The sequence below is a fragment of the Saccoglossus kowalevskii genome, chromosome 7, assembly GCF_978046115.1.
Source record: "Saccoglossus kowalevskii chromosome 7, keSacKowa6.1, whole genome shotgun sequence".
Classification (NCBI taxonomy): domain Eukaryota; kingdom Metazoa; phylum Hemichordata; class Enteropneusta; family Harrimaniidae; genus Saccoglossus; species Saccoglossus kowalevskii.
Genome location: NC_140647.1, coordinates 14,673,722 through 14,692,595, shown reverse-complemented (window position 1 = coordinate 14,692,595; position 18,874 = coordinate 14,673,722). Strand labels below are relative to the sequence as shown.

Below are 18,874 nucleotides of genomic sequence, written 5' to 3'. Positions count from 1 at the left end.
CTATTTTATAGTTTCAAGTGTTAATTTATTTTACAAAGGTGAGTTTAATAATTTTTATTTTACTTTTATGTTTCAGATTCAAATGAAAATTATAGTACAGGGGTATTAGTGTCTTGGCAGCTATTATCATGCACAAGGTTTATTTTTTTGATGAAAAAAAAAAAAAGATTTAGTCTAATGATCTTCAGATAAATTTCAGTAATTTTGTCGTTTTTGAGATCGTGATCACACTTGTTTAGCAAATATGCAAGGAGTCAGCATACTATGTAACAATCAAGACCAAAACGAGGACCAGCAGAATGTTGATGGATTGTAAACAAAAACAACTCTTGACCAAACAACCTGTCAAGGCCCAATTAATAATAGTTTTCAAGTTCAACAGTTGTTTACTGTCTGTTCAGTTCTGATACTTTAAAATGCGAGATATTCATTTGGTTTTAATTTTAGGAAATTTGTTGTCACGTATAAATTCACTGGGGTTGTAATTCAAGTTAAAGTTTGGGAAGGAAACAATACATTCATTAACCTTGTATATTAATTGAGTTTTAATTTAGCACATTTAGCTAAATTGCCAAAAATAAAGCCTTATGAATAATTAATACCTATACAGTAAAAATTGCACATACCAAATAGATCACAGATAGAAAAAATAATTTTAAATGGAATTTATTCTACCTGTAAAAAATAAAACATATTTTGATACATATAGTGTGGCATATATATTTTTGTTTCAGCTCAATTTGCAAATATAATAAATTTTAACCTACTATATAAAATAGAATGCTATTTGTGGTGACAAGCAACAAAGATTTTACGATAATGTAATAGTCAACTACTTGACTACGTTTATTTTCATACAGTATTTATTACTTCCTGCTTTTACAGTATTATATAATCATTCTCTAATAATTATTTTGTTTTAGTTTAACAAGAATATTATTATCATTGGTACAACCCAAAAGGAAATTTATTTTACAGTGATAATGAAATTTTCTATTCTACAAGGCTGTATGCAAGGGAAAATAAAATGTCTTCGGTCAATTTGGAGGAGCGGGCGCTGTGACCAAAAATATGTTGTTTTTTTGGTAAATAAATAAATAAAAGTTAACCACAGACATAAAATGTACAACATCGCAAACTAGTATTTCTCTGTTCGGGGGTTGTTACAAGTAATATTCTCATCACGTTGCGCTATGTTTATTAACCGTCAACGACAAGGTTTCTCTGCCTCCTCTATGAGGCTAGGGGATATTGTACAATGTCATTAAACGTTGTTTAAATCGTAAAACTAATTCGAGTAAAATAAATAAACAACAATAATTGTGGACAACTTGAAAGTGTTAAAGCTCTTGAAGATAACAACCAGCAAATCGCCGAGAACGAGACGGAACGAAATTACTGTTTTTATCAGGAAGCGCCGAGACTTGATTTCTTAGCCTAGAACTCAGAAATTCCGAACACGTACAATCGTAGTATGCGTTGAGTGGACATTTTGTACGGGATGAGAATACGAGTTAAAACAAGTAAAATAAATGAATCACGAAAATGTTAATTAAAGTAATATCTCAGTTGGCTCTGAGTCTAAAATCAGTTTTATTTCCGATAAAGAACTATGTTACAGGAAATAAACGTTGAGATGAAATGCAGAGAATAAGACGTGAGCAAGAGGTTCATGACCATGACAACTGACCTTAAAACCGCGTTATTACTCATCAGACAGACGATTAATAACGGTCTGGGGTGTTTACTGTGTCAACAAATGACCAATTGATGTGTTTTCTTTGCGCACTTAGGATTCACTATCAAGGAAATCATTGCCGTCGCTCACTGCGGTCCGATCATTTGGCATGAGCAGGTGAATGTGAAAGTCCTCTGTGATTGGTTAAATTACTCAAGCACAAAACCATGACATCATCTTTTCATCCGTAAAGGGCAATTTATTTCCATATTTGGCAAACATATTTACATAATTATCCAAATCCGGGCGTGTCTGTGAAGCTCTAAGGGATACGTTGTGTAAACAATAAACAAATCAGCATGTCGATATAAAAGAGCCGTGCGCGCGATGAGACATCTTCATAAATTCCTAAGCGAGAGGCTGTAGTGATGTGCTGTTTCTGATGAGAACAAGCAGCGGTTGTCAGACGTCCGCAGCTGGAATTTTGCAACCGGTTACGTAGCAGCCACATCTCATCGCCGATGTGAGGGACATCAGATTGTGGGTATCATTTCACTAGCTTTTCTGCTCCATCCTTCGGGTGATCTCATCTTTGACATTTCTTTCTGTGAAAGGGGATTTCATCACTTCTCTGTCTCAAGATGGGTACTGTACTTTCTCTGTCTCCCAAGCCACGAAAGTCTGCATTACACGAAGAATGTTCGGTGAGCATGACAAACTTAAATGCGCTGTACAACTCTAAGAACAATAATATCAACACCACCACTACGACCACTACTAAACCATCGATTGAAAAACCCATGAGAAAGCACTCTGCGATGTTCATCAGCGCTCTAAGCTGGAAAATGTTCAACGTTTCCAGCAAGAAGAACAAACCTAGCAACAACAACAACGTGCTGCGAAGTAAAAATACGAACACTGTCGAGCAGCACAACAACTATAACAACGTGTCCAGCAATGGGGTTATTTCCAGCATTAAGAAATCGTATTCCTGTTTCAACCTCAACTCGCACTGCGACAAACCGAAACACGGCCATCACATTTTGAAGAAATCACAGAACGGTGTTACGAAATCACCAATTCCCAAGAAATCGCTTCAAGCTTCGACCGGCGAACTCATAAAATGTCTAGGAAATTTCCTCAGCCGCCGATGTTCGTGTCTCAAAGACTTCGAATGTAACGATGCCATCATGTGGCTTCGTGCAGTCGACCGTTCCCTTTTATTGCAAGGCTGGCAAGACATTGCTTTTATCACGCCAGCAAATTTAGTCTTCGTATACATGCTCTGTCGGGACTTAGTCGACGATAAAATCGTCAGTGAGTCTGAGCTTCAAGCTGTCGTTTTAACGTGTTTGTATCTTTCCTATAGCTACATGGGGAACGAGATAAGCTATCCACTCAAGCCGTTTCTAGTCGAACAAGACAAGGATAAATTCTGGGATCGTTGTCTGAAGATCATCAATGACTGTAGTGCCAATATGCTCAAAATAAACAAAGAGGGCTCGTACTTCACGGAAATCTTTGCCGAGCTAAAATCGTATTCGTAATGTCAAAGAAACGTCGTAGTTTGACTGTCTCTAGTACACTCTTAATTCGTAGATTTTCTGCAGGAAGCCAAATCGCCACAAGTCGACGCCATTTTTAAAGCGCCCATTGGAAACCATTCGCGGAAGAAATATTTGTTTTACGTTCGAAATGGACTTGACCGCCGGTAGAATTGAATATAAATCATCACCGTCTTGTTAACTTTATCGAACTTTATATGGAACTGGAAATAGCTATTGCCGTCACAGCGCACAATGATTAACAGACGCGGTTTTTCACACCCAATATGGCGTAGAATATGTGGGCGATGCGTTTCCCGCTTCCAGATGTATCGTATTTCGTTTGACGATAATGTCACTCTGTTCCCGTTGATGACTCTTGTATTTCAAGTATTTACGTTGTACATTCTAAGCGACTGAATCACATGTACAGTGCTTCGGTTATTAATTTATTTTGAAAAAAAGAATTTTTGCATTTTGTATAAAATTTATATTTTTCTTACATGTTAATAGATTTTGTTGCGAAAAATTCAGTTATTTTTTTAACTGCAAAATGTGTCTCGCTTAATTTTAATAACAAGTTAATTTTATAAATATTCGCATTCCGTTCAATAATTTTATTTTTGTGTTGCAATTCTGTCATATTTTGTATTTTTTTGCCCTAGGTACATACTAGTAATCGAGGTTTTTCAGTGCGTCACTGTAAAATGCGTGGGAGGGGCCCCCATGTTAAACCTTGAAGACGCCTGTAGATATAGTGCCGGGATATAGTGTATATATTTGCCGCATTATTAAAGAAAACTACGTTCTCTAAAAATGTCCAACGGAACCATGTTTAATGTCAGGTCATGTATTTGTCATTTTGTACAAATTTTGAGCAACTAGTTTCTCCTTTATATAGCAGCTTAGTAAAATCCAAGGCGTCGAAATGCAAGAGGCGAATGATGGGTTTTTCATCTCGCCTGTAATATCACAATTTTTCCTGCCTGTGTCAAATCAGAAACGTCTTAAAATGTCAAAAACAAAACAAAGCAAAACAAAACAAAAAAAACAAAAAAAAAAATCGTCCAAGAGTATATCACAGTTTGTATTTTTTTTCCTGCCAGTAAATATCAGTGTGATAAGTCTAAAACAGCATTTATTTTATTTTTGTTCAGACGGAAATGTGCAATGTACAAATGTTAAAAATTATTTTAAGAATTTATAAAAGATTAACTTATAAAAAGGACATTTACTTGTAAAGTTATGATGCCGAATGTTGGAATTTATACGAGATCTGATAGATCACAAAAGCTTGACAGACACAGGTTCACTAGTAAATAATAGACCAAAATATCACAATTTTTGGCAGAAAACAATATAATTACACCTGGGTTGCCAGCTCTTTTGTGTACATGTATATTGAAGATCACGTTCGTCACAATTCTCATAGTTCATGTTGTATAATTTTCACTGCCTACTTATTTTTGTACCAAAGAATAAGACCATGGGTAAATGAATAAATTTTGCTGGCTGTGAAAAGCTAGCTTAAATATAAACTGTTTACTGATGTCTTAGATTTTTAATGAGTGATTTTTGTTGGTACCCTATTAAATACTTGCTAATCTATTGTTGGTTATATAGACAGAAATGTTACTTGATTAAAGTCAAATTCTCCCTGGATATTGACAAATTATTGATTGAATAATTCTATTGAATATTTTAATATGCCAATTGATACAAGATCATATAATATCCATTCTAGGCTTTTCAAAGAAAAAAAGGATTCTACTGAGGACTTGCGATGATGAAATCATCTTTTTTTTGGGGGGGTACATTGGGATTTTAATTCTTTTTGTAAATGTGCCAAATGACAATTTTTTCTTCCTTCCTTTTTCCACATCAAGCAATTTTATTTTTATCTTTGTTCATGACATTTTTTTTCAAAAAATCCTGCGACTCGCCCAAAGTTTTCAAATTGGGGGGGGGGGGGACTGCACATATTATTTAATACAAATTTACTTTAAAATTCTCTAAATCAGAGTGTGCCCTACAAGATGCATATCTTGTTAGCGTTGTCCACTTAACTATCCAAGTAAGATCTAATCTTTAGGTTCTTTCTCCTTTGCACGGAAGATCATTACTTGGCTAAGGGCCCATCTATACAACATTCCAAGTTTAATGAATACAGATTTGATACTTTCCACGAAATTGGAATTTTTTCAAAGACAGTATATGGAATAAGAGTGAATCAAAAACAAGTCATTAATATTTAACTTTAATTTCGCTGCTGGAATTTCTATGATTTGATTTTGGCAATGACAACATTTTATGAATGTCACTATGATATTTCGTCTCAAAAACTCGGTGCAATATGATGTTAATTCAAAATTTCTTCTGACTTGATATTGCAAATTTTTATCTCCTGTGAAATGTAATCTGTAATATTTAAGGACTTTTAGATTAACCTCTTCTCCACTGGTTTCCTCTTTTTCTCACAAATTCACAAAATAGTTCTGTTTATAGTCTGCACTTTCTTTTAGAAGATTGGAACAGAAATAGCCAAATTTTTTGAGTGTCTGTTGGCTCCAAAATTAGATTTCCAGAAACATTGAAGAATATAAGAAAAATGGTGCAGAATAATTTGAGTGAAAAAGTCCGGTAGTTGAAAAGATTAATAACTGCAAAGGGCTGTAATCTATATACCGGTACTACTCAATTAGTTGTGATTCGCTAAAATTCACTTGTGCAGTTACACAAAACCATAAAACTTGGATTCATAAAAATATATACTGTGGAATACTTTATTTTCGCTGGAATTAATTTTCGCTGAAAAGGCTTTTTTTGGGCGTTCTGTATGGAATTTATTTTCACTGATTTTTGATGAGTTGAATGTGAAATATAGGAAAAAAAGTATATTCGCTGGATTTTATTTTCACTGAATCATCCCTTCAGCGAAAATAGCGAAAATAAATTCCAAGCGAAAATAAAGTATTCTACAGTAATGAGAGAAGAAATAGCTGTATGGGTAAACTTGAGATGATCCCTATTTGACCACTCAAGTTAACAACAAAAGTGAACTAGTAGATTCCCATTTGTCTCGTTCATTTCTCAGTACATATACAAATTACCAACCTTCTTTCCCAACTTTTTAATACCATACTTTACCAAAATTCAATCACAATTAGAATATTTTGTCAACAAATACAAATGATATAAGTATATTTTGATATATTTACTGTGATCTTTTACATATTTTGAATATTTACATTTTAATGATGGCATGCTCTAGATATTTTATAAAGGAATGCTATTGAGGAGTGTCGCTATTTAATTTTAAATTTATTTGTATTATCTTTCACATTTTTTTTATTATTTTACGGTCTGTGCAGTACTGACATTTGTCTAATTATATTAGACTTGTTTAATTCCACATACAAACAAATATTTGAAATAAATGACAATGACAAGAAGAGATTTTATTTCCTTGTTCTCTTCATGTCTCATTGACATCCTTAAATAGCCTTTTTTTCCCTGTGTGCCTTAAGTGACTTCAATCTGCATGAGGTTAATTTCTGAATTTGGAATTAAGTATTAACGTCATTCTCAAATCTGTTCTATCAGTGGTTGCTTAGCAACGAAGACAGGTAAATTGATGAGTGATTTATTTAGATTCCCTAGCATGTGAGAATTGTGAATTTTTTTTCACCTGGAAACAATCAGTCTCTAAATAGACACAATTTTCCAATTTAGATTATTTCAAGCATAGATTATTTTCAACTGAATTTGAGTCTTAATTATTAAGGAACGACTTATGATTTTTGTTTTCTGTAATTTAAAACAAAACTTCTCATTCCAATTGAATATTAAAATGAATAATATTGAGGACAGGCTTTACATCAAAAGTGAAGTGGAGTATAAGTGATTTAAATTTTTTATAGATTTTTAAATATTATATTATTGCAACTCAAAATATAGCAGCTTTTTTCACCAGCAAAATTTAAATGAAATGAAACATGTTAATAATGCTTTTTGCTGTCGTGCTGTAAGTAATTATATTTTAAAACCAGTGTGACTGATTTACCATGCATGCGGCTGAGGATAGAAACACATATTATTAGCATGTAGACACATGACATATAATTTTTTTTAAAACCGCTATCCCTGGAATTGTTTATGATGCAAAAACCATAGCAACATGAAAATAATAATGGCTTAATTTTAGCAGTATATTCAAAATTTATATGGTGTATATTCCTGTTCAAATGTTGTAGGTCGATGCACTGATATTTTCAGACATTCCAAAATATACCTTGATTATATTTTTATCAATAGACATACAATGGGTTAAAAAGAGATGAGCTATGTGCTGTGTTGACCATATTTTTTTTTTCCAAAGTGAACTTTATGTTGGCAAATGAATATGTAAAGTGATACTATATCAGGTGCATTGTCATGTACTTATGCTAATGTATATAGACAGAAATGAATTGTTTTTGTCCTAGGAAAATTTAACCTTCCATCTGTCTAGGTGCTGTTTATAGGTTCATAGCCCTGCTGTCTAGGTGTTGTTTACAGGTTCATAGCCCTGCTGTCTAGGTGTTGTTTACAGGTTCATATCTATCTGTCTAGGTGATGTTTATAGGTTCATAGCCCTGCTGTCTAGGTGTTGTTTATAGGTTCATAGCCCTGCTGTCTAGGTGTTGTTTACAGGTTCATAGCCCTGCTGTCTAGGTGTTGTTTACAGGTTCATAGCCCTGCTGTCTAGGTGTTGTTTACAGGTTCATATCTATCTGTCTAGGTGATGTTTATAGGTTCATAACAAACTATCTAGATGTACGTTGTCACAGGTTCATAACCTGATGTTTAGGTGCTCTCAACACAGCTTTTTTCCTCTTTAAATAGTGTACACAATTTCCATATTACTTTACAATTTTAATATACTAAATAGTTCCTGTATTCTCAGACAAATCGAACAAATAATATAAATCAAATCTGTCATAAATTTAATATTATATGACAACTGTGGATAGTGATAAAAATATGGAGTTTTGTATATTTGTACTTCAACTTGATAATCAGTGATAAATCAGTGAATATCCGATGAAAATACTTTTTGATGATCTTCATAATATTTCCGAGTTAGAAAAAAAAATCAAGGTAAATATAATATGAATTTTTTATAAAACATATTAAAATTAATAAAAAAAATATTTGCATCCTCTGATCCTTACTTAAAATGAATATTTTGACATAGGACAAATCAATTCCAGCTTACTTTAAATATTGATTTTTTTTAATAAGTCGATTATATCAGCCAGCTGCAAACTAAAGAAATTGATAAAGAGAAAATTGTTAAAGTTAGATAAAATATTGTAAGAGTTATGATTATCTGCCCAATCATGTCCTACTTATCAATTTTCTGAAAATTCCATCATGTTGTTGTAACAACCCTTCTGATTAGTCAAAAAGTAGTCATGAATATAATCACCTGTTTATTCCTGATTGGCTAACAAGTAGCCACATGCTGCATCTTCTTTGTCATTGTAACAACTCTCCTGCCTTAAAAAAAAAAAAATTAAAATAGTTTAATTTTGATCATTTCATAAGATCATTGTTTAGCGCATACATTTATGACAAAATAAGTAATATGCAAAAAATCTAGTCTCAAATCTGAGACCGTACAACTTAGCAATATTTCAATAAAAAGCTTATATGCCACAATATGTTTGGGATTAAATATTCTACATAATAATTATTGTGTAAACCATTATGGTATCATAAGATTAAAATGCCATTATTAGATTTAGATTGAACTATACCGGTATTGTTTTCAATATTTACGACTGACTTTAATTGGAGAAATAATAACAACATGTTTACCTGTGGGTGGTATTTTTTTATTTGTGAAGATGCTTCAGATCATGTTTTCAGATGAAAAAATAATTGGCATAAAAGTAAATATGCTTACTATCAGTGTTTGTTTTCAGAAAAATAACGCCCACGGCACAGATCTACAAAAGATACTCATCTTATAAACTAAAAACGTGAAGGGCACAAAGGCTTATTTTGACAAAAATGCTAATTTTTCGGTTTGTTTTTTTTGCTTTGATCTTCAGAAATTGTTGTAAATATTATTTCACTCTCAAACTACAAATCATGCACGTAACAATATTTTTGTTTTGTTTTGAATGACAAAAGATTGTAATGATGACTCTGATACAATACAGCAAACTGCTTCAAATGGAAAACACGGTGACTATTCAATATAAATCCCATACTACATATTGCAAACATATGACCATATTGTGTTCTTTTATTAAATAGTGGTAGTCTTCGTCCATGTATGAGCGAGATATATGGGTTTCGTATAAACAAAGATTGCGACTTTGACTGTTGCGCAGATCAACGAGTAAAAACTGAGACGTTACCATGCTTTAATGGGGTATTTTTAGGTGACTGGAAAGCATCGAATGAGTCACTAGCAGTAATTAGCGCAGGTCAAACCACATACTTTCCATTAGAAGAGTGCATTGGATTGTGGGAAAATTTTAGAAAATTGCTATCTTCACAAAATGCAATTTGAATTTCATTTTAATATGTGTCAAAAGAGAAATGGTTTATTTCACCGCCTGGAACCCATCACAGTGAAAACAAAGGCCGAAAACTCTGTACTCTGGGCTAGTTGTTGAGACTCCTCTGAACAGTATAACAAGATGTGCAACATATATAAATTTGGTTGCCCAGAATGTTTTCACTGATTCTTTAAGTGGTGTTCTACAGCAGCATGCAGCAGAACCCATAGAAATACATGGTATAGTGGTGCGTGTCTTAGCTCCGCCCCGAGAATACTATCTTCTAAGCAATTTGCACATTTTGTCAACTAAGACTGATAAAAAAAGAAAATATGAAAATATTCAGCTTTAAGAAATAGATTTGTGAATCATTATGACAATCAATTTCCTGAGTGAAATCAACTAAAAACAAATCATTCTGACTTTCAATTCAAGAAAATGGCTGACATAATATCTTCTGTAGATGATTGTGGATGATGGATGATGGAAAAACTAGTTGCCATAGTGATGAAAAAGAGAAATAGATGACTATACCATATTTGAATTATAAGAAATGTAAATAAACCAAAAATTGCATTTATTGGGTATTGGATCCTCAACATATGACTTATTTTATAAAGGCCGACAACACACACCTCCTTCATTTAGGTAAGTGCATCCAAAACTAATATACCCCGGTAGTAGCATTTGTCAAATTGAACTGGTTTGTTTTGTGTTTGTGGAATTTTATGAGGAAGAAACTTGTACAGCAATACAGATCATAGAAATTATTTGCGCTGCTAAAAGCAGGGTATTATTAGTTTAGCTATGTTCTTCATGATGTAAGGTGATAAAAGAAGAAATAAAATACTGTAAAAGGGTTAATTAATCACTGGGTTTTAATTTTGCTTATTTCGCTGACTGGAAAATGAGCTAAATTAAAACCCAATGAATATGTAAAATTTAGCATAGAACACATTATCTATTAAAATGATAAAACCGTGAATTTAAAACCCACTGAATATGCCTGAAATGGTAAATCAGCGAAATTTAAAGTCATTTTACAGTAGTGTGTGTAAAAATAACAATAGCAAAAGTATTTCTTCACTACAGGTTACTTTTTTTATTGTAAAAATATATATGCAGGTAATATGTAGTGAAAGTGTTGGCATTAAATGTTATATATAAAATTTCTATATAAATAATGGTATATAAGATGAAGGTATGCCAGTGTTGTGGTATATGCGATAAAGATCTCACACAACATGATCACAAAATCTGAAAATAAACCTCGGTAATACTGGTAATCTTAGAAATATTAACGCAAATTTTTGTTGAATCTGTGAAAGAACTGATGTTCATTCATATCGATTTTGATAGATATGGTGATTTTTAGAAAGAAAAATTGCATTTTTGTGATATATGGAAGTTGATTATGATAAGCTTTGAGAGTTTATTTCCTGCATTTTATTGTGTTCCCATGATGTATTGGAAATGTGGCAACGATAGAATGACGCTGCTATTGGCATTATTGAGACCCGCATTCTTGTACACATAAGCCAGCGATGTATGAATAAGCGGTTAAAGTAAATTAAGTAAATATTGAGTCATTGAATGCCGAGGAAAATTATAAAACGCTATTTATATTTATGCATCAGTGAGCAGTGGTAAATCGTGTGTGTTTTTTTTTTGGATGTCTGGGAACTCTATTACACTAAATTGAATCCTGAACGTTTTTTTTTTTTGTGTGCAAAACTAATATATAGAATAATCCAAAAAAAAAAATCACATCAAAATATTAGTTCATACTGTAGACTGAAATAAAATGTTAAAATTCATTAAATTGTTCTGTTGCAAATAGTTTGACCATATATAATTTTAAATGGAACTAGAATTGGAGCATTGTCATGATTTCAGTATTGTTCATTTCTTTGATATATGATAACCTGACAGACTAGATTTGCAAAGTAATATTGTATAATGTGTTGACATGAAACTACAATATTAATAACAGAAAACAGCATGAATGGTTCCAATATTTTTACAGGGATTCATAGCCGCAATCCATTTAATAGTTCATCTGTCGTTTCTCTCTCGTAACTAAACCATGGGAAAAGAAATGGCCACATTCAGGTGCTGCAAATTACCTCATGATGTTTCGCTTTTTATTGACAATTTAAAGGGCGACAGTCGTCGTGCCGCGTCCTGTTCGATATGGGACTCATATCGACGTGTACAACGTGTGTAAAATACATTGTTTATTTACATGAAATTTGAACACGCGCTGCGCGATGACCACCACGCTTTAACCTTTTCACTACCAGTTCTCTCTTTTTCATCACAAATTCACAAACAGTATCGTTTATAGTCTGCACTTTCCTTTAGAAGATTGAGACAAATAGCCAAATTTTTTGAGTAAAAACTGAACATTGACTCTAGTTTTGTCTGGTTAGCTCCACAATTAGGGTTCATTTCCAGAAATATTGAAGAATATAAAAAAAAGCAAAATAATTTGGGCGAGAAAGCCTGGTGGTAAAATGGCTAAGATATAAAACTTAAGTTACGTTAACTGAACCCACAACCAAATATTTCATCCACTCAAATATGTTATTTTAAATTTTTTTTAACAGTTCAGCCACCTTAAAAATATTTTTTATTCATGAGTTTTAGTCTGTGAGTTAAGCCATAATTTTCAGTGAAGCAATTTAAATGATAAATTTGCTTCACCGTTTCCTTTACATAGCGGTTATATTTAATTTAAAAAAAATTGATCTGTCATACGGTACTTGAGTATATACTTGTAAGGTTTCTTAGAGGCAACTTACTGATTATATTTTTATGCTGATAAATTGGAAAAAGAAATTAGAGCGATTAATTTCACTCAGATTGTACAAAATGAATTTTTGCTTTTCATTATTTAACACAGACTATAAATAATGTCTAGTCATGTTATATGTATCAGCTAAAATTGAAGACAACTTCTTTGAATGTCATATTTTTTCCCGCCATAATTTTGATATAACATTTTTCCCGTTTGTATGTAATTTTCCATATTAAAGTTATCTGATAATTTTAGACCAAATGGAGATAATTTCTCAAGGTCTTCAAATCTTGATAAAAATTTGTGAAAAAATATAGAAAAAATTATGCACTTTTTGTGAAAATTGACTTTGGTTAAAAAAAAGACTTTGCAAAATGGATAACAATATTTTAAAAATGAATTGCCTACTGAGGAAAATGACAATGAGTTAAACAAAATAGCTGTGATCCTTCGCCTGAGTCATAAAAATGCAGCATATGACATGCATGTTAACTAAACTATGAATATATCTCAATTTACGCTAGCTGTATATAAGTGCTTCTATTTGTTGTTAATTCAAGTCTCATATTATATATGTATAATTAATGAAGTATTACATATTTATAATATACTTTATTAAGATTCAAGACACTGACTGAGGAATGAACCATTATTTCTGCCAGGTGGGATGGCTAGAATAGATGGGAAAATTATTTGTGTGTAATGCAATTTGATTTTTTTTCTCTCAAAGAACCTCACAGGTTTCCCTTTATATAGACTCATTTTTCTCTATGCATGAATGCTTATTGACTCCAACCTATACACCACCCCTAGAGTTAATGGTCTCTTCCTAATATGCAAATGACGATTGTAATCTTGTACTCACCCTAAAAAGCAATCTACATACATATGCATATTCCAGGGTTCTGTTAGTCAGGCAGTTTGAGAGCTTTTTAAAAAATACAAATAAAACAACAATAATCCACCTGAAAAATTCATAATGCAAACTTGAACCTTAGGGTAGAATAAACAGATGTTGTTGTTGTTGTTGTTTTTTTTTGTTTTTTGTTTTTTTTGGGGGGGGTTAATATATGATTACCATAATTATATTATGAGTATTTTACATTGCTCTTGAATTGTTGTTTATTTCTCACATGTTGCAATACATTTCCTAGCAATAAATATACACACATTCTGTATTTTAATCACATTCGATTCTTGTCTATGTCAGTGCTCGTTAATATTAAAGTTATTAATAACATAAATTAATTAGCTAGACATTCCTGCATATTACCTGGTAATTAGTAAAATTAAGTTTCAATATTCCTAAATGCAAAATGTTTTGTTGTTGTTTCGTTCTCTAAAAATTAAATAGTCAGTTTTTTAATATATCTTCTACATATTAATTTTGCAGATGCCATTTAAAGATTAACTCATCAACAGAGCTTTTATAGTATATATATTGCATTAAAACACCTCAAGGCATAACCATTATATAGAAAGATACAAATGAACATTATTGATACAATGTATATGATATACATACCTAGAGGTAAATCTACTTTGTCACTGACAGACACACTTGCATCTCAGAGAAAATTGCTTAATGCTTTTCTCCCAGACTTACATTATATCATTTCCTCGGTTTACAGTCTCCGAGGTAATCCTGTTCTTAATAAAATGATAAAATAAAAGGTCATTTTATGATGCAGAAATTAATTTATCTTATCAAGGTTGCTTTTTGTGTATATGCAAAATGTGAAATGATGAACTAATGATGCCTGAAACTGAAGAGTCAGTATTCCCAGGGTCCTCACACACTGAAATAATGAATCATGTACATATTTTCCAATTTATGGAAAACGTTTTTAATACAGCAATATATTTTTATGGATTCAATAAAAAGATATTTTCACTCTAAAATTTGAAATATTCATTTACCATATGCATAATTATTACAAACCAATTTAGAAATTAGGATAATAAATATTGAAACAAATTCGTGTTTATTTATTATTTTTATTTATTTTAATAGAAACACTTGCGGATTCCACAGAGGAAAGCTAATAATTACAAAAACAAATAAATGAAATAAAGTAAGAAAAAATAAACAAGCACTCAAAATGAAAGGAACAATCACTCACAAAAGGATATGAAAATCAATAAATTCTAACATATTAAAAATGTGTTTTATTTATACATAATAGATAAAAAAAATATTAAAGGGCAGGGTCGTCACGCTGCTCATGTGCAACATTTGTGTTGACTAACATTGATTTTCCCACAATCCAAAGCATTCTTCTAATGGAAATCACAAGTACGAGGTTTGTCCTGGACGTGACTTTCATTAATTACCATGGGTGACTGCTTAGATACCATCAAATCACGTGAAAAATACCTAATTAAAGCATGGTAACGTCTCAGTTCGTACTCGTTGATCTGCGCAACAGTCAAATTTGCCATCTTTGTTTATATGAGACCTGTATATCTTGCACATACGTGGCGTGATGAATACCGCCCTTTACAAATTTTTTTTTTTTTTAATCGTATATTAAAGTGTGATGTAATAAATACAATGCACAGATTTTAATTAATCGTATATTAAAGTGTGATGTAATACATACAATGCACAGATTTTAATTAATCGTATATTAAAGTGTGATGTAATAAATACAATGCACAGATTTTAATTAATCGTATATTAAAGTGTGATGTAATACATACAATGCACAGATTTTAATTAATCGTATATTAAAGTGTGATTAATAAATACAATGCACAGATTTTAATTAATCGTATATTGAAGTGTGATTAATAAATACAATGCACAGATATTAATTAATCGTATATTGAAGTGTGATTAATAAATACAATGCACAGATATTAATTAATCGTATATTGAAGTGTGATTAATAAATACAATGCACAGAGATTAATTAATCGTATATTAAAGTGTGATGTAATAAATACATTGCACAGATTTTAATTAATCGTATATTGAAGTTTGATTAATAAATACAATGCACAGATATTAATTAATCGTATATTAAAGTGTGATGTAATAAATACATTGCACAGATTTTAATTAATCGTATATTGAAGTGTGATTAATAAATACAATGCACAGATTTTAATTAATCGTATATTAAAGTGTGATGTAATAAATACATTGCACAGATTTTAATTAATCGTATATTAAAGTGTGATGTAATACATACAATGCACAGATTTTAATTAATCGTATATTAAAGTGTGATTAATAAATACAATGCACAGATTTTAATTAATCGTATATTAAAGTGTGATGTAATACATACAATGCACAGATTTTAATTAATCGTATATTAAAGTGTGATGTAATAAATACATTGCACAGATTTTAATTAATCGTATATTGAAGTGTGATTAATAAATACAATGCACAGATTTTAATTAATCGTATATTAAAGTGTGATGTAATAAATACATTGCACAGATTTTAATTAATCGTATATTGAAGTGTGATTAATAAATACAATGCACAGATTTTAATTAATCGTATATTAAAGTGTGATGTAATAAATACATTGCACAGATTTTAATTAATCGTATATTAAAGTGTGATGTAATACATACAATGCACAGATTTTAATTAATCGTATATTAAAGTGTGATGTAATAAATACAATGCACAGATTTTAATTAATCGTATATTAAAGTGTGATGTAATAAATACAATGCACAGATTTTAATTAATCGTATATTAAAGTGTGATGTAATAAATACAATGCACAGATTTTAATTAATCGTATATTGAAGTGTGATGTAATACATACAATGCACAGATTTTAATTAATCGTATATTAAAGTGTGATGTAATAAATACATTGCACAGATTTTAATTAATCGTATATTGAAGTGTGATGTAATACATACAATGCACAGATTTTAATTAAACGTATATTAAAGTGTGATGTAATAAATACATTGCACAGATTTTAATTAATCGTATATTGAAGTGTGATGTAATAAATACATTGCACAGATTTTAATTAATCCTATATTGAAGTGTGATGTAATACATACAATGCACAGATTTTAATTAATCGTATATTAAAGTGTGATGTAATAAATACATTGCACAGATTTTAATTAATCGTATATTAAAGTGTGATGTAATACATACAATGCACAGATTTTAATTAATCGTATATTAAAGTGTGATGTAATAAATACATTGCACAGATTTTAATTAATCGTATATTGAAGTGTGATGTAATAAATACATTGCACAGATTTTAATTAATCCTATATTGAAGTGTGATGTAATACATACAATGCACAGATTTTAATTAATCGTATATTAAAGTGTGATGTAATAAATACATTGCACAGATTTTAATTAATCGTATATTAAAGTGTGATGTAATAAATACAATGCACAGATTTTAATTAATCGTATATTAAAGTGTGATGTAATAAATACAATGCACAGATTTTAATTAATCGTATATTAAAGTGTGATGTAATAAATACAATGCACAGGTTTTAATTAATCGTATATTAAAGTGTGATTAATAAATACAATGCACAGATTTTAATTAATCGTATATTAAAGTGTGATGTAATAAATACATTGCACAGATTTTAATTAATCGTATATTGAAGTGTGATTAATAAATACAATGCACAGATATTAATTAATCGTATATTAAAGTGTGATGTAATAAATACATTGCACAGATTCTAATTAATCGTATATTAAAGTGTGATGTAATACATACAATGCACAGATTTTAATTAATCGTATATTAAAGTGTGATGTAATAAATACATTGCACAGATTCTAATTAATCGTATATTAAAGTGTGATGTAATACATACAATGCACAGATTTTAATTAATCGTATATTAAAGTGTGATGTAATACATACATTGCACAGATTTTAATTAATCGTATATTGAAGTGTGATTAATAAATACAATGCACAGATTTTAATTAATCGTATATTAAAGTGTGATGTAATAAATACATTGCACAGATTTTAATTAATCGTATATTGAAGTGTGATTAATAAATACAATGCACAGATTTTAATTAATCGTATATTAAAGTGTGATGTAATACATACAATGCACAGATTTTAATTAATCGTATATTAAAGTGTGATTAATAAATACATTGCACAGATTTTAATTAATCGTATATTGAAGTGTGATGTAATAAATACATTGCACAGATTTTAATTAATCGTATATTGAAGTGTGATTAATAAATGACTTTTAATAAGGTCAAATATAAGATAGTGTTTATAGTCATCTGTATGCATTGGTATACAGGAATTACATTATGGCATATGATATAATCAGAACTTCCAAATATCATATTATTGCTTTCATCTATGGTGGCTTACTAAATATGGTATTGGACCCCCAAATATGGTAGCAGAATACCAAATATGCTAGCAGAATACCAAATATGGTAGCAGAATACCAAATATGCCAGCAGAATACCAAATATGGTAGCAGAATACAAAATATGCTAGCAGAATACCAAATATGGTAGCAGAATACCAAATAAATTTGCCAATTACCGTATATATAACAAGATATAAAATTAAGAAACAATACATTTCTTTCACTTCACAAATTGTCATATTAGATAACTTAGCGTGTCATGTTTAAAGGAAATTAAAAAGACAAATTTGGAAATTGCTGAGTATATCTGCTAATGGTTGCCATGGAGATCACTCAGATCTGATTATTGATGGAAGATGAAAACAACAATCAGTTTAAAGATAAGAAAGAGAGCAGAATTGGAACCCTGAATGTTCTACAGCATCATTTCAGATTTATTCGCCAACATTCTGTCTATTTTTACATATTCTTTTTATTTATGTGAATTTAATAATTTTGGAAAAAACATATTAAAATCAATATGATTTTGCAAATTAAAAAAAATTAAGATGAGAATTAATAAAATATTATTTAATGTCAATATTACTATAATTAACTGTTTTTAGTTCACAATTGGATATATGGATTTAGATATCAAATAAAAATGAATTTCAAGTAAAAATGGTGAATTTTTGAATCCTATATGTGTTCAAAAATTGCTTAGTGACATTATAATTTCAAATTCAAATATCCATATCAAATATAGTCAGAATTTCAATATGCAAATGTTGAAAGCAAAATCATAATTCATAAACACCATGATGTTCCTAAGATTACTGCAGTGTTACATGGAAATTTGATAAAGAGATATATTGGCTCATTTTGACATCTACTGTAAAGCACAATAGTTACCATGCCATGAACAATATGAGACCCTTGCTAC

The 18,874-nt window shown here is 30.5% G+C and overlaps 1 protein-coding gene across 1 annotated transcript; it reads left to right on the top strand.

The window, feature by feature from the left end:
* The first annotated feature begins 2,054 nt into the window (after nt 1-2,054).
* Nucleotides 2,055-4,884, top strand: LOC100371269 (cyclin-dependent kinase 5 activator 1-like). Its single transcript, XM_006818458.3, has one exon. It carries the CDS (start codon nt 2,320-2,322, stop codon nt 3,223-3,225), a length of 906 nt encoding a protein of 301 aa, XP_006818521.1. The 5' UTR covers nt 2,055-2,319; the 3' UTR covers nt 3,226-4,884.
* The last annotated feature ends 13,990 nt before the right edge of the window (nt 4,885-18,874 follow it).

What these genes read in the sequence shown, in the direction of transcription:
- LOC100371269 (XM_006818458.3), top strand. Translation starts at nt 2,320, where the DNA reads ATGGGTACTGTACTTTCTCTGTCTCCCAAGCCACGAAAGTCTGCATTA.